We start from the raw sequence: 17,713 nt of genomic DNA on the forward strand, positions 1-17,713 counted from the left end.
GTCACCGAATCCAACCATCAGCACCGTGCTCTCTAGCCACGCCCTCAGTGCCACATCTATCCTTTTCGTGAACCTCAGGCTGGGTTTAACGCAGCTGGAGAAAGCCGAGCCTTGTGCCAAAAAGTGCTGACATGCAGCCTGTGTTTGTATCACAGAATGGCCAGGGTTGGAAGGGACCTCAAGGATCATGAATCTCCGACCCCCTAACAACCCTTACTCCAACAAGTGAGAAGTAGGCCCGTGGACTTCTTGCTGAAGGTGTTTTTAAGAGTAACACAACGTCCTGTCTGCTTTCCAGGCATTTAGAGAGGGACTTACCACTGCCCTGAAAGCAGAAGGTAAACAGAAGGAGGAAAGCAAATAGAGGGGCTGATAGAAGGGAATTACTCAGCATAAAGACTGCGAAATCCACTGTGGTTTCCACAAATCTCCTTGTTCTTTTCTAGGCACTTAGCTACAGTTTGATTAGTCAATCTCTTCTTTCCTGACATTAACTTTAAAATTAGCAGACCTAATTTCCATTTCCTGATAGGTGGTATTTGTTCGGTTTTTTTTTTTCTTCTCTTTATTCATTTGGATGTTATATCTGCCTGCCTCAAGTCTTCTGAAACTGTGCATCTCTTCTAAGAGTTTTCAAAGACATCCACTGATGGCACTGAGACTTCTGGAGTCAGCCCTTGTCCAGTGGAGCTTGCTTTAAAATTTCCAGCGTATTTAGGATGGTTTTTACCCATTCATTTCCAATTATTGAGAAGCAGCTGTTTTTCAAATTACACACTCTTAGGCAGAGTTTACTTCATAAGATCTTTTTGGCTTATTAACAGAGGGATTGACACCATTTACCAAAGGCAGCTGGTGGAAGAGAAAGGAGAATTAGCAGTAATTTTGTGGAAGTCTGAATAAGGAAGCAACAATGGGGATCAAAGATAGAAGCAAACAATGACATGCCAGAATTTTGTGGAATTTATTAAAACACGGGAAACTGCTGTGAGAGGTGCTGATAACATCACTATGCCAGATCATAGTTAAGTTAGAAAGGATAACGTGGCTTTATTCTTATCTAAACAGCTCTCTGCTTCTAGCCATTTAGAAGTCAGGTGAGTAGGTCACTGTCTAGACTCCATGCTCAGTGGAGATGCTGATGAGCACCTCTGGAGAAATGTTGACTCCACTTATCTTATACATCTGTGTAAGGTGTCTTCTCAAAGATGTTATCTCTGAATCAAGCTTGGGCATTTTTGAAAGAGTCTGTGGGGAAGCTTGTCAATCTACTGTTTCTATTGTAATTGTTCTTTTGACAAATAGATAGTGTCAGTCTCTAGGGCCTCAGTCTATTTCTCCTCCACAGTGATAAGTCTATCCTTAAAAGATGGCTTCCCAGGATATAAAGTCACACTTGTTCTTTATGCTATCATGTTATTTTTTTCATCTGTGACATACAGATAGGTTAAATAAAGGGATGTTATTCTTCACAAGGCCCATCTGTTAGGCATATGGATTTCTTGTTGTTATTTAAAATAATTTAATGCAATAATGTAATCTGATACTAGATGAAAACAAACCTTATAATTTCATATAGTTATCTACTTAGATATGGAAGCTGAAAATTCAGTAGTTTTTGCTTACCTATCTCTTTTGTCCATTCTGAATCTGAAAAACTTCACATTTGGGGATATGAAAATACAGTACTACTGCTGAATTTGCCACTGAAGTTCAATTCTGGAAATAAATGGTTTATGAAAGCTAGTTTCCTTAGAAATCTACAGTGAAAAGCCTCTTTTTTTTTTGCCAACTGAAATTAAAAAAAAAAAAAAGAGAGAGAATTCAGCGTCGGCTGCTTTGTGTCATCAGCTGTCACTCTGCAGAACAGAAGAGTAAAAGAAACTGAAGATACAGTTGTTGGGGAATTATTTTGGTGACGCCGTGTGAGACACAGAGTCAAGTTTCAGCTTAGTATGACTCCCTGACTTCAGTTTATCTTGGGATCTATTTTGGTAGCCAGTCACACTTTGAGTGACAAAAGTGGCATTTGTAAGACTAGGGTTGATTTTCACAGTTTTGGAGTAGTAGCGACTGCTACAAGAGGACTCAGTTTAGTACAGTGACAGCTGGTACAACTGGATAACGATGATGAGGCTGGTATATAATAAATAAACAGCTCTTTAGAAAAAAAGCAGTATCTGAGAAGCAGATATAGATATTAACCAACTTATTTTCATGCCTGGATTTCTTTGAACCAAATCAATTCCTTTCTTGTAACCTAAGTAATCCTGCTTTGAAAATAGTGTAATTTAGGGCCATTAAAATCATTAATATTCACTTAGTGGCTTTAAATTTTGTTAGCCAGCGTGTTCCACTGTTTCACACTGTGCAAATCTTCAGCATTTGCTGCAAAATTATATATCTCAATATACCTCTATTACATTAGTACAAAATTGACATTTAATTACTGCTTTTGAAATGTCTACACTCCATAGTTACTGACTACAGATGCTGGACCCAATTGTGCTGAATTGTACCCTGATGCAAACAACAAAGGCCGTATGATTGCTTCAACAGTGAGAGGTAAAAAGCAGAAAATAGGAGTGGAGAGTAGAAGTGAAAAAAAGGAGCTTAGATGAATTTCTCACTGCATCCAAACAGCTCAGTTTAGTTGTAGCAGCACCGCTTACAGAAACTGTCCACAAACTGTTTGAAGAGGTCAAATTCTTCACATCTGTGACATGCTCACTCTCTGTTCCCACTTTGCCACTTGTTATCTGTGTGACAAAGCTTTCACGCTGCATTGAAAAAAGGCCTTTTTTACCAAGGAAGCTAAAAGAAACTCTCTTAAGCTGTTGTTACAGCACGTCCCAGGATCTCTGGAGGAAAATGAAATCTGTTTGTTCCTACACATGTTTGTGTGCATACACACACACATACAGGGCACACACCTTACAGAATGGTGCTAGTTAATAGATGCAGCATTGGGCTGCAAGAGGTACCAATAGAGCTTTGTGTACGGGTCTGTTTAATAGCCATCTTCATATGCAGGCTCTGATACTTGATGTACAAACCAGTAGTAGTCTGTTTAACCACAAGGTGGAAGAACTGCTTTACTTATGATGCCACCTCAGTGTGCGTGAAGTACAGAAAACTTTGCTGGCAAGTTTTATTATCATTATTATTAGTTATATGGCATCAGTGGGACCGTTCAGGACCAGAACTGCACATGCTGAGTGTTATATAAACATGGCAGTGCTGCCAAGAGCTTCCTAATGTTAGCTCCTGTTGCTGCACAGAGAACTTGGGTCTGTGATACTTGAGGAGATCACTGTGATATGTTTGTCTGCATAATCCAGCTGTGCCATTGGAGACCTCTTCTTTGATGAGGTGTTGAGAACCACATTTCCAGTTAAGTATTATGGAGTAATACTTTCTTACATAAATTTCAACTTGTACTTTATTGCAGGGCAATAGAAAATGCTGAGTGAAGAGATCTTTCTGCCTTATTGAAGCAAAGAAATTAGTTAATTTGTCTTTTTTTTTTCTTTCTATCCAATAAAATCCTCTGCTTCTTTAATAAAAGGACTATAAAAATGTAAATTCCTTCTAGCTGAGGACATACATACATTCTAAAAGATAAAACCTGCATTTTCTATAAGGTATGCAATTCAGATTCTTTCCTAAATACAGAAAGTTAAGAAATGCAAAATCAGATCCTATCCTGAAATTTACAGAATTGTGGTTATTTGCAAAATAAAATTTTAAAAAAATAAATAATCCAATTTAGATATCTAAACTCAAATACCCAAATCAAAACTTTAAATAGAATTGCCCTAGATACATCAAAAGAAGTAAACTTAGCTTCCCTGTCAGACATAACCCCAATGCTGCAGTGCACAAAAGGATTTCTAACTTCATTATCAGGACGTGAGAAGTTAACTACGTCTCTGCATGAAATGTTTTGAATCCCTGTTATGACTCACATCCCTATTTCTCCAACTTGTTCACCCAAGCGCTCCTAGAACATCACTCTGCTCCCTGCATTCATGGCAGTGCTTCATCTAGAACACTTTATAGTACTGTAACTTGAAAAAGAAAAAGAGACCACAGAGAAAGGTTATTTTTCACTTTCCACTTGTTTTACTGTGGCTGCCACTACTGGATTCTGTAAAAATGATGCTAGAGGTAATTACCCCAAGCATGTTCATAGTTGTAAGGATTAAGAGCTAGTTTCAGTTATATGATCTGTTTTTCAACCATCAAACTGCTGACCTATAAGGAGGAGAAAAGATAAAAGAAAGAAGTCCCTCTGCTGGCAATACTGACTTCAGATTCCCCTCAGTGCCTGTAGCTGAGTAACAAGATCCATACATTTCCAATAATTGACTCATTTACATAAAAATCACTGCCAGTTTGGCTGTACCTGGCACCATGTAGAAAGTGGCCAAGATTAGAACTGCCAAACTTCTGTACACCTTTTCAGATGTGGCTTTTGTCACAGAGCATTCATTTGCTCTAGAATTTTGTGAAGCATTAGCAAAAATTCCTTCTGTGCTAAAAACACATTGAACCTATATTTAGGACTGGAGAGCTACTCATAAGAGGAATCTGGTTTTCAAGTTATGTTTTATATGGTACTGGATCTCTTTGCTCCAGCCCAGATGTTCTGACAGCAGTCAGAAAAACACAGCAGTCAGAAAATACCTGCACACGTGAAATTGTGGTTTTGATTCTGAAATAGGACTGAATTCTCCCTATTTTACAGATATTTGCTTCTTGCTGAATAATTCTTCGAATCTTTCACTTTGCTGTCTTGGCAACATAGCTTTTAAATCCAGACTGTTTGCAAATTACCTTTTCAGCTATTGGTGTTTTGTTTTGTTTTTTTTTCATTTTTGGAATTCTGAGTAGCAGCAGAAGTTTATCAGGTAAATTCTATTCCTTTAAGACCAATGCTGAAACCTGAGCTGTTTGATTTGGTATACAATGAATAAGGTTTGATTTGATTTTTATTGTATTTTGTTCAATCTCTTTTGTGAAACATCTTCAAGAACATTTGCATGAGAAACACTTTGCAATTAAAAACAGCATTCTATTTCCAGTTCTTCCATTTTAAAAAGTTACTGTCACATTTTTATTATGCTTGCTTATCTCCACAATATACCACAGGTTGGCAAGCAACTGCGGGTGTAAGGTAGTAGAGCTAGATGTCTCTGTAGGTTCTTCTAATAGCTTTCTTTCATTGAAATCATCATAGAATCATAGAATCCTTTGAATTGGAAGGGACCCTTAAAGGGTCTGACCCCCTGCAATGAACAGGGACACCCACAGCTCCACCAGGTGCTCAGAGCCCATCCAGCCTGACCTTGGGTGGTGGCACCCACCAGCTCTCTGGGCAGCCTGTGCCAGTGCCTCACTCAGCGCAGGCTGTAAAGGACTTCTTCCTTATATCCTATTTAAATCTCCTCTCCTTTAGTTGGAAACCATTTCCCCTTGTCCTGCCGACCTTTCCTGGTACCACAAAAGTATTCATTGTCATTAACACAGTGACCAGAACTTCTACATTCTGACTGTGAGCAGTCCCCAGGCAGCGATATTTCCAATGGTCTTTTAGTTCACTTTTGTTTCAACTTATAGAATCGTAGAATGGCCTGGGTTGAGAAGGACCGCCTTGAATTCCATCATGTTTGTTGTAGGATTTGTTAAGAATGCACCTCAAGAACCCACTACAATTTACATAGGGCAGGCTGCTGTTGTGGATGGTTCAGCAGTGGGTTCAGTGTCATTCCCAGGTAGCTGGTTCTTCCTCTAGACCTGAACCACCTGTATTTCTCAGTGGAAGAACATTGGCATTCAGCAGCTGGATGGTTTCAGCTTCTCAATCAGATCTACAAAGTGTTTTCTTGAAACCATCTTTCCTTTTAAAGTTGCAGGTTGGATATAAACAAAATCAATTACTTGCTACATATCACTTTGTCTAATTGCCTTTTGATCACTGTTTTCCTTGATCCCGGAGAAGGCTTTTAGAAGTGCAAACAGCATTGGTTTGATCCAGCTCTTATTACAGTCACAAGCCCAGAATCCTGCTGGATCACATCCTCTGAGTGGATCTCATCCCAGTGGATCTCCTAATGCACTTTATAAAATGCATCCAATAATCCAATAACAACAGAAATATGATTTAAATGCACAGTGCACAGATGGTTCCAAAAATGCTAGCTGTAGCTTCCCTTCACATTTGTGCTTATAAGGATTTACTTTCCTTATAAAAATAACGTGTGTCTTTATCAGGCTCTATCTAGCTCAGCTGAGAAAATAAAGAGGTAAATACGAGCTGACCTTGCAATCTTACAGTAGCACCAGCACATTAAATTCCTCCTGAAACTGAAGTGAGCAGGACAGTGGCCAACTGCAGAGAGCACAGAGCTAACACAGCGTGCCAGCGATGTGCCTGGTGGTTTGCAGGTTTTACTGAACATTGCTGTTATACTGACTTACCTGAAATAAGGAACAAATAAATCAGATTAAAGATTGAGCTGCCCAGGACAGCAGCATTAGCACAGAAAAATTCCTGGCAAGATCACTATTATTTTGTGTATCAGATGACTGCTCCATGCTGCAGTGCTGAGCAGGGGTGGAGTCTTAATCCTTTTTGAAATGTATTTGAACAAAAACCTTTCAGAAGGTTTTATCATCTACAAACACTTGAAAAAGAGTGAACCTCTTATCCCATGGTTTTGTTCATATGCTGTTCGGCCTCTTTGTATGAGAGCACGAGGCATCAAGCAGCAAGCTATTAATGTCTGAGTCATGACAAGGCTCTGCAGCAATTATCAATCTTTGATTGTACAATCTTTGACTGTTCCTCCCCTTAAAGCACTCCGAAGAGCAGACTTTACAGCGGGAGAGTTTCAGGGCTGAGGTGCATGCTGGTGCACCCAGGCATGGTTTGATAAGTGAATTTTCAAGTGGCTGTGCTGGCACCATCAGCTGCTGCACCACACACCCATTAGCAGCGTTTGTTTCTTTCTCTGTGCCTCTTTGTGCTGTGCCAGTATACACAATTCTGTGGCTTCATGGCAACACGGATGATGAAACGATCTGGCTGTAAAAGGCTTTTTTTCAAGTTCTGCAGCTGAGCTGCAGACTTAGCTTCTTTCATCTGCACTTCAGAGTTCTGACTGCACTGCGACTGGGTCTGGCTTAGGTACTTCCATTCTGCTTTTAGTCATACCTCACAACTCACAGTAATTCTTATGCAAGCATTTCAAACAACTAGAGGGCAAAAACCAAGTTGTATTGATGGGAATTCTGCCATTGATTCCAGTAGGCAAAGATTTGTCTTTAAAATATCAATACGGAGGAGTGCTGCAAGGAAGAAGAAAGTTAAGGATCCCTAAACCTCTGCATACTCTGAATGTAAGCTAGAGTTCTATGATTCTATGAAGTCAAACACCTCGCCCCAGAGAGAGCTTACAGAGACACCACTCTGTGCATCTAGCCTGTCACTCTGTAGAAGCTTAGAAAAATACAGATAAATGATAGATAGTTAAATATCTGATGTAACATTTGAGACTCAGATTAAATACGAGCTTTCTCCCCTTAGGATTTGAACTGACCTTAAATAAAGAACTGCTCCTTTTGTTTTCAATGGGCTATTGCTGCAGTGAATTAACCAGGAGTAAGGGCAAAGTGAAGAAAGAATGGAGCAGAACCCATCTCAAATGGTAAGATATGATGCTGGTTTGGGAGCTCCTTCCATTTGACTTACCTTAAATCTTTGTTCTCTCTCTCCCTGTTTGGGGTGTAGATAACACTAATGCAAAATTCATTTGGCTGATCTTTAACATTGCTAATGGGAATCATCTGGAGAAGAGAACATGAAAATCACAGGCTATTTAGTCCATGACCTTGTTATTCAGGCTCCCAGCAGGGAGGCCAGCCATGACAGTGGGTTTTTTTCTGTTGATTTTTTAGCATATTGATCTGTTCACTAGCTATGGGATTGCCAGATAGTAACGCACTGAGCAGTGGTCAGAGACAGCCATCTGCAGGGAGTAACTCTTGGCCTGCACAGTGTTTGACCTGAAAGGTGTAGGTCCCCATCACCAGGGTTGTCACATCTCACCTCATGCTTTGTTTCCTTTCCATCCTCTGCAGAAGGGTGAAATCTTAGCCTTTAGAGATATTTTTAGGCAGATCTTAGGTCTGAGTATTACAACTTGCATAACGTGAGAGAAAAGCATCTGCCCTATTTTTTATTTTTATTCATGGAACTCTTTCTGAACCGTTTTTATTTTTTTTAAGACTGTCAACTAGCTGCTGTACACAAGCTTCCAGCCTTAAAAAAAAAAAAAAGAGAGCATCAGGGTAGTTTTCTGATCAGTCCCATCATAGAATTATCCTGCAAACTAACTACATTTATTTATTATGTTGTTTTGTTAGGGCTTTTTAACTGCAGGGAAATGCCAATGTGTCTCCCTGCCTTAGTTACAAATGTTCTCTACCCTGCAAAACTTCTTAACCTGAAAGATTTTTGGACTCTCAGGTGTCATGTATTATAAATTACCTGTCAGTTCAGCTAAGAGTATTTACTCAGGCACACTGTGGGGAAGGCAACATAATTCCTACTATGAATTCAGCAAGTCAGCAAATAGATGCCACATTGTTTACACTTCAGCAATATCCTAGAGCTCACTTATGCATATTCTGTAAGCAATTTCTTGGATGGAACAGTGCCTTTTAGCGGCCAGTTAAATGCATTACAGATTGGTTATGGAAACCCCCCGGAGATTCTGAGCAGGTTCTTTCCTATCATTTCAGGTAATTCAGGTCTCAGTTACCCAGTAAATCTGCTGCACTTCTGTAAACCACCTTCTATTGGCTTAAGAGCAGTTGTATCTATGTAAACAGCATAATTTATTAAATCAAGTCTGCTTTGAGAAACATACACTCCTTCTTTAATTACTGCTGTTTAAATTCAGCCTCAATTAGCGACCTCACCATTTGCTGAGATGACAGTGATTTGTATCCCTCACTGTTTTCCTGGGAAGGGGTGGATGAAATACCATAGTGAGCTGCAGACACATGGTCTCTCCTTTCCCAAGAGGGTTGAAGCTCTGGATGCTGTTCACAGCTAAAACCAAGGAGATGGCAGGGCAGTAATATTATTATTCTACCACTGTATAATATTTTGTGATCTCTAGATCTCAGCATAACAGTACAGCCATTACCTCCTCTAAAATCAGGGCAGGCCCACAGAATGAGCGGACAAGGGGGATGAGGGGGTGGGGAATAGCTTTAAACTAAAAGGAGGGATTTAGTTTAGATATTAGGATAAATTTTTTTTACTCAGAGGGCAGTGAAGCACTTGCATGGCTGCCCAGAGAGCTGTGGGTGTGCTCTGGAGGTGCTCAAGGCCAGGTTGGATGGGGTCCTGGGCAGCCTAAGCTGGTGGGTGGCAGCCAGCCCGCAGCATGGGGCTGGAGCTGGGTGATCTTGAAGGTCTCCTCCAGCCTAAACCATCCTGTGATGAGCAGTGGTGCACTGCTGTAAACATTTCACATGGATGAACCTAGATGATGCCCAAGGCTAGGAACAGAGCCCAGAGGTGGGGATTTTGGATCTGTGCTCTAGTTATGAGCCAGCACCTCCTTGCACTCCTCGTCCTGCTGCTGGGAAGCCTGAGAGTCCACTGAATGGATATCAGAGCTGTTTTATGTTGGCATTTTGCAGTTGTTTCAGCCACGTTCTAAAGGAATGAGTCAGGGATTTGTCTATGTGGGAAGCGGTTTCCTCTCACATTACCTTATGTATGGATGAAATACATTTCCTCTGCTATGAGGTTGCTGATTGGGAAAATAAAGTGGTGTGGCTGACTGTCATTTTAGTGGCTGTACTTGGATCCCATTATGAAAAGCCCCCAGCTCCAGGAGGCTGGTTTGGATAACACACTCCATAGAAAAGCTGGTGACGTCACTTGCTTCTTGTAAAGAATGACTAGAAAAGGAAAAAGTGGGGAAAAAATGCCAATAGTTAATGTGATACATTAGACATCGTGTTCTTCAGTGAAACCGTGGAAGAAAATCAGTCTTGAAGACGTGAGCTATAAGGCAATAATGAAGACAGTTCCCTCTGTGCTTCAGACAGTTTTTGTAGCATCTAGTGTTCAAGAATCAGAGATAACTATGATGGCTTGTGCCTGTAATCATTATAGCTATGGCACAAGCAGCATGCAAGGCATTTAATGTCAAACTAAGCAGCATCGTGCTGCGAGACAGCAGCAAACAGAGCAGGGCTCACCTGCCTGCCCAGCTGGGTCAGAGCCAGAAAGCAGAGATGTTGCAAAGAAGGTAGGTTGTGTTTGCAATGAGTGCGAGCCACAGAACTTGGGTTGGAGGCCTGCTATGGTCATCTTCCATCTTCAGAACTGGTTTGCTCCTGGAGTAATGGGCTCCTGAGGAGTTGGCAAACACCCCAAGTAGTCATGACCATCTTCTGAGAGGCAAAGGGGAAAAGAAGGAGCGGATGGGCTGAGGCAGGAGCAGGGAAGGTAAAGGGAAACAGAACAGACCTGCACAAATCCTTCAGGAGGATTCCGAATGGACTACAGCCAGCAAAATATTTGGAGAAGGAAGAAGATATAGGCCAGGACAAAAAGATTTCCCCAACCGTTCCTTAGCTCAGCAAGGAATTCCAGCTTCTTTATGATTTGAGGCCTGGAATAGTTCCACATTTTTAAAGAACAGCACTTTATTTGAAGTATTTTGATGAGCTATACAGAAGACAGGTTGCCAGGTAGGTGTTAAAAAGGGATTCTGCTGCTGTCAGTAAAGAACTTCCAAAAATAATGTTATACATATGTATAGAAAACGCATACAGGTATACATCATGGAACACTTAAAGACATTTCTGTTTGAAGGTAATTTCTTCTGGCAAGGCACAGCTCAGCACCGTGCTCTCTGCTCCAGCAGTACAAACACATAACCCAGCATGGCCTTTGCCATGGCTGCAGTCAGGGGTTGTTATTAAATCTTTCCATCAGACACCCAGGCAGAGCAGTAAGCACATGGAAAGGAAGGAAGTGTACTTCTGTATAGGCTCAGTGTACATTTTCTCCATTTTCCAGTATTTCCTTTGCTTTCAACCTCAACATATCAAATGATTGCAAATTGCAAACGTACCAGTTCCAGCTGAGCACAACTGGGGGTGAAATAGCTTTTCTTTGAAGCTACAGCTACAGTCCACTTGAAAAGCTGTAGGGAGAGCCACAGAAACGCACAGAGAGCAGCTGAAATTCTGACCTGGGGATTCAAAGCATTATGATTCATGAAATGAATTTTCAGAGGAGCTCCATAATCCGTTAGGAGAGTAGCCTATGAAAGGGACCTCATTGCTACAGCTAAGATAGTAATCACTAGGTAAATCCGTATTAAAAGGCATCCAGATCAGCAGAAAAACAATACAGACCTGCATAAATATACTTCACAATTTTATATACTTATATGTATTATTGTAACATTTGCTTTCATTGCTTTTCAGATGATCAAGGATCTCAGTACACACTTAGAGTAGAGGAAAAATGTAAGATTAAGATCCAGGGCACAATCCTTTTACATCTTAACTTATCCCTGGGAAGTGATGGGAGCATCATTGCACCCACCTTGGCTCCTCTATGCATAATGATCTGGGAGCAGCTCTAAGTTTCATTGCTGGGGGCTCAGTTTTAATCTCCCTCAGCCTGTTGCCTGGAACATACCTGGGAGTGCAGTATCCAACAGCTTTGAAAGCAATTTTCTGCTGGCAAGCTGAGGCATCCTGAATGGCAGAATACAGCTGGAACCCAATCCAGAACCTTCCCCATGCATTTCAGTGTTGCACATAGGAAATTGTGCATGTGTTTGCCTTGCAAGGCAGTGACTGAGCCACAGGCCATCACGGTAGTGGCATGTGAGAATGCATAGTCAGGTGCCTGGGGGTTTACATGTGCAGGCAGCTCTTGTGACCTGATGGGTGAAAACAGAGATCAGAGACCCACAGGGATCCTTATGAAATCAGCTATGCACTGACAATGTCAAAATAAAACACTAATGGGAGAGCTTCAATTCGCTTTTCATAGCTTTTCATTTTTTTCTTTACTCCCCGTGCACCATGTGACCAGTAACCTCTCCAATATTTTTTTATTCATAGTTGGCAACTAGTGATGTACTTCAGTGTTTCAAGTGAAACTGAAGCACATGTCTTTGCTTAATAATCCCCCCATTCATTCCCACAGCCCATAGCTTGCCAGCACTGCTTTGTTCACATTTTAGAATTATGGATGATGTCAAGGCAGCCTTGATTAAAGGCTCAGCTAACTGCTGCTCAGCCGGAAAGTGGCTGAAGTAAACTATTATTTCAGTGAAGCACACAAGCTTGGAGAATGCATATTCTGTAATATTCTTGCTTTGGTATTCATAGTAGAAGAAATCAAGGCTCTTAAGGGCTTTCCCAGGAATGTGAGATTGCCCATAAATGTATCAGACATGCAACATTCACATACTCTTGGAGGGATTTTGGCTCATATTGGTACCTCTCAATAAACATGCTTTCAGTTTCTTCCTTCCTTCCCTCAAGCTTTCCTTTCCAACTTAGAAATTGTAGTCTCCCCAGGGGCAAACAATGAACTAAGTGGAGTTCACACAATGTTTTGAAGTTGGAATCTACATTGGTCTGACTGTTCTTCTGTTCTAGACATTTAAACAAGAAGAAAACAACTCCCTGCTGGATATATAGCTGGTCTGTTGGATGGAAACTGAAAGACACTGAATCCTGTCAACAGCCAGACCAGGCAGGCAGAAGAAAAGCAATGCTCTGTGCACGCAAGGGCAAATGGCTTTCCAGTGGTGCATGAAGAAAACAAAAAAAGGTGATAGTGTATCTGTAGGTACTGTAGGAGAATTTGGTGTAATCACAAGGAAACACTCAGCATTTTGGCTGAGAGCTGCTCCTCAAACATTGCTTCCTGCTGGCTTGAGAGCTCTGCAGGGAAATCATTGCCTGTACTTCACAGGAATAACTAAAGTTTAAAAAAATGCCAATATTGCATGGTATGTCGGAAAACAATCTATTGCTTTTGTTTAAAAACATATTTAAATAGATTCTTTTTTCATCTCCTTAGTCTTACATCTGCAACTGTGTTTTGTGGCCGGAGTGGTTGAGACTTGCTTGTCACAGCTCTCCTCTGGACAGATAACAGCCCACGTATCAACAAAGAAAATAGAGCGTCTGGATGATGTGGAACTGCTACAGACACAAATGTCTGTGTTTAGGCTGAGACACTCATTCTGCCCAGAAAACAAAGGGAGAGAAGAGATCAGTTTTTTGGCTCACAGTTTAGTTCTTTTCTGCATGTTTTCCTCGGTCCTCCCACCAACTCCCTCATTGTCTGAGCAGTCCTCAGCATGTGATAACTGTTATCAGGTGAACTCCAGTGACCTTCCTGCTAATTGTTTTTACATGACAGATTAATATTCCCATTGGATATCTTAAAGAACAGATCATGAATCAGAAAAGTCAGGACTGGGAAAAGGCTTTTGGGTCATCCTCTCCACCTCTCCCTGCAATAAGCATTGTAATTAAAAAGAAAAAAGAACAAAAAATGCTATCATTTTTGTAGCCTAATGTGTGATTGTAAAAGAAAATGGAGGTGCTCTGAAGTGCAAATCCTGCAAGTGACTACAGATGAACTACCTGATGGGTTTCCTCATTTATTTACCAGTTATTTCCTTCCAGTTTTTTTACTGCTTCTGTAACCATAAAAAATAACTTTCTGCTGACTGTGATGGTTCTTCTGCTGTGTTCTAGCTTACTCTTACAGTGTTTACCTCTGACATTCACTGTCTGTTGCAGCATACAGTCATTTGCAGTTTCAGCCCCAGAACACAACAGAAATTCCCAATTCTCCTGTCCACAGTGCCCAGGCAATCACTCACATGTATTCTGTGATGTAGGCACCAGGGGATGATGAATAGTTTTTGGTAGCTCAAATAAGACAGCTGTACTGGTAACAATTTTCTAAGCCACTGCCTTCAAGTCCTAGAAAGGCTAGCACTGCTTTAAGAAACAGTTTGAATTACTCTTCTTCACTGCAATTATAGCCAATTCCATAGGTGCAGAATTTGCCTTATGTTATTTCATTAAAGCTACTTCTGTAAAACCAACTAGTTTATAAACTCCAAGCGCCTGGTGCTTTTATCCTTTCTCTGTAGATGCAGATCTAACACTGTTTCTCATTTATTTTGTTTTCATTTACATCCCCTTTTCCATCTGACCACACAAGTTTCTGCCTAATGACAGGTGGGATCTATGTGAAAATTTAAGCAGCTTCTCATCTTTGGTGCAGGATTACTGAAGACTCACAAGTGTCTTGTTGCCAGAAGACCAGTTTTCTACCAGCACAACTTCAGCTCTGCTGCCAAAGAAGGGATGCCCTGACTGTGGGTTAGATAATGTTTGCAGTAGCTAGTGTATTTGGCTAATGAACCTTGGCTAATGCTTTCTTTTTGTTTAAACAAACAAATGCTATTGTCCATGTTCCCTCTGCTCCTGCATCAGCCCCTTAGTCTGTCACCTTGGTACAGCCAGATTGGTTTCCATCAGATGACTTCAGATATTTCTTAGCTCCCTCAGTAGACTAGAACCCAGTGAGTTGGACAGCAAAGGAGGGTTTCTGCTGGCTAGAGCTTTCCTTCAAATGTGGTGCTCTGCTGCAGAGTGAGCCCCAGGCTGCCTCCATGCCTAAGGCACAGGCCCCAGAAGCACACCTAGGCTGCACCACCAGACTGCAGCTTGAACAGCCAAGTGGCAGACCAGGAGACAAGGCTGGCAAACTCAGCTTTCAATCACAGAAGTCGAGAGTACCAGTGCTAGCAAATTAAGCATCATCTGAGAAGCACATTTTGAAGGCAATTCTGTGCTTAAGCTTTTGGTACAAGCTTCTCTCCATGGCACCTAGTCAATGGAGAGAATGGAGCCACTGGCTCCATCCAGAGCCAACGCAGCATTTGTCTCTCCAAATTCTTCTCTTTCCACAGAATCTGGAAGCAGAGAGCCGCTGAACATTTATTGGTCTACTAAATCAGGAGGAGGAGGGATAAGATCGCGTGGATTCAGCCTAGCAACAAGGCAAACATCATAGCTGTCGTGCATGAGGACGTTGACGGCCACCACATTCCACTGGTTCTCCCATGTATCTAACTCGAGGATCTCTTTGGTGATGACTTCGTGACGAGCTGAAATGCAGAAGCAACAGCAATCAGAACTGCAGCCAAACAGGATCAAAAAGGTTTGCAACAGTATTATTACTGTTCTCTATAGGGGTGGCAATGAAAAGGTTCTTTGTGGTACCAACAGCTACACTGTCTGAGGAATATGCAAGTTTGTCATAGAATCATTAGGGTTAGAAAAGACTTCTAAGATCATCTAGTCCAACTGCCCATCTACCACCAATATTGCCCACTGAACTATGTCCCTAGGTACAATATCTCCCTGGACACCTCCAGGGACAGCGACTCCACCAGCTCCCTGGGCAACCTGTGCCAGTGCATCACCATTCTACAGATTCTTGCTGATGTCCAACCTGAACCTCCCCTGGCACAACTTGAGGCCACACCTTCTTGTCCTATCAAAATCAGTGTCATTATATAGCAAACAAGTTGGTGTGGATGGAAACCTATACAGGTTATTCACTATTCATCCTCTGAACAGCAGATAGAAATTTAAGGTTCCCCACCTTGCTAGGAGCATGCAGGTGGCATTTCATTATGCAATCATATGTCAAATGCTCACTTTAAGATATAGTGCCTATTGTTAATGACATGCCTACATGCACTGCATCATCTTTTCTTTGCCAATAAAGCACGAATATTAAGGCAAGCAGCTTTTTACTAACAAAAGTAATGAAAGCATCACCACACAGCAGAGAACCATAGTTGTCAACCAGCAGAGCTGTATTAAACATCTTGTGAGAAGGTAAAACCTTTCTTTGCTTGAACTCTCCAGCAATGTTGTTATTCAAATCCAAGCTATTTCCTAAAAATAAAAAGCATCTTTTGTTTTTGCCCACTTTTTTATCTTAAGGTTTCTTTCTTGCACAATGTAACCTCAGTCTAAACTTTTCTTACTTTGAGATGAGGACATGCACATGCTTTGCTCTTAGCTTCCTTCTCTTTCTCATGAATCTCTGGACAGATTTTCTAGGAGCCAGGTCTCAAAGATTGACAAGAAGAAATCACATAATAACAGAATTATCAGAGCTGGAAGGGACCTCTAGAGATCATCTAGCCCAACACCAAATACTTCACTGGTACCGGGGTAGGAACCACCACAGCAAGAAACATTGGATATTCAACACCATTTTGAGTCTTGAAAGGCTTATGACAGAATAAACTGTAAAGGGTCCACACTAAGATCCCCATTCAGATCTTTTCTTTAATTTATTATTATTTTTTATACCACCTCAAACCCAAACCTTATCTAGTGGCTGCATCCCATTATTTGGATACTACCCTTCTGTGGAACTGACAGCAAAAACATTGACAAATGAAAGAAGAACGAAACACAAAAGAGTATCTGCAGGCATATATTGCTTTCTGCATTGGAAACAGACAACAGATGCCCCCAGAGGACAGCATCCTTGCTGTTTACAGCCCCCCAGATGGTGTTATGTGGTTTAAGTTCTGAGCAAAATTGGTGCTGATGTTACCATGACGTAGAGCTGTGGGATTTAGACACCCCTAGGGTTCCTCTACAAGTAGTTCCAGGATGCAGGGAAATCACATGAGGAAAAAAAGACTTATTCCACCGTTGGAATTGCTTTCCTCGCTGAACTATTTAGGTGCACGTCTGTGTTTCTGCACATATGCAGGACCTGCAGCGGTTGAGGATCTCTTGGCTTTTTGGAAATTTGTGTCATGCATTTACCTAAGGCTACTCACCACCATTCCCAATCTCTGATCCCTCTCTCACCTGAGAAAGGAGTACAGTACACGTTTCTGTACTGCAGCCCATAAGCATTTTCTCCTTGATTCTATCAGAACTGTGGCAATGTTTTTGTTGGCCTAAGCTCTCCAGGACACTCACAGATCTGTGGGAGATTGCTTGAGGATTAGGATGAGATCTCAGAATTTGGCCTCATCTGAGTAGTCCTTGTTTCATTCCTTTCTTCTCTTCACAGAAAGAGGACCAATAGTCAGGATGGTTTGCTCATGGCACTTGGCACTTTAAGTACAGGAGAATTGGTAGGAAGGCAGCAACCTTCCAGAGGATAAGGCAACAAACCTCAAAAATACCCCACAGCACATGAAGAGAAAGCACAACCAAACCCCTAAGTGAACAGCACTTGTCAGTACCAAAGAGTTCATGTGTGTCCATATGACTCTGTGACAGGGAGCAGGTTTTTCCTAAGATGCAGTTCTGAAGACAAACAGACCTGGGCTGTGACACAGGAGGCTCCGGTCCCTGGATTTATTATTAGATCATCTCCTTTATGCAATAAATTTGTACGCCTGGATTTTCTTTGGCATATATCATGACAAAAATGAGACAACAGGAGGAAAAGAAATCAAACAGTGGAAGTGTCTGAAACCTTCTGGGTGACTGTGACACTACAGAGAAAATCATAATTAAAACATCAAAGGCAAACTCAGCTGCCCTTCCCTGCAAGCCTCGCTGTGCTTTTCCTGACCCT

General features: G+C 41.4%; 1 protein-coding gene and 1 long non-coding RNA gene across 3 annotated transcripts in view; one reads left to right on the top strand and one right to left on the bottom strand.

The window, feature by feature from the left end:
• Positions 1–84: 84 nt before the first annotated feature.
• Positions 85–15,145, top strand: LOC149916433 (uncharacterized). 2 transcript variants are annotated; one of them, XR_016470119.1, is made up of 4 exons: positions 85–338; positions 7,592–7,712; positions 12,718–12,892; positions 15,060–15,145. It is a non-coding gene; the product is annotated as an uncharacterized LOC149916433 (long non-coding RNA). The 2 variants fall into 2 exon arrangements; XR_016470118.1 differs by lacking the exon at positions 15,060–15,145 and having other exon boundaries at positions 12,718–12,934.
• Positions 15,076–17,713, bottom strand: part of KBTBD12 (kelch repeat and BTB domain containing 12) — a 38,320-nt gene continuing 35,682 nt past the window's right edge. The window contains exon 7 of the mRNA XM_031607722.2: positions 15,076–15,257. Coding sequence (XP_031463582.1) covers positions 15,088–15,257 — 170 coding nt within the window. The 3' untranslated portion in view covers positions 15,076–15,087. The remainder of the gene's footprint in view (positions 15,258–17,713) is intronic.

Source organism: Phasianus colchicus, chromosome 11, assembly GCF_987193195.1.
Source record: "Phasianus colchicus chromosome 11, bPhaCol1.hap1.1, whole genome shotgun sequence".
Lineage (NCBI taxonomy): Eukaryota > Metazoa > Chordata > Aves > Galliformes > Phasianidae > Phasianus > Phasianus colchicus.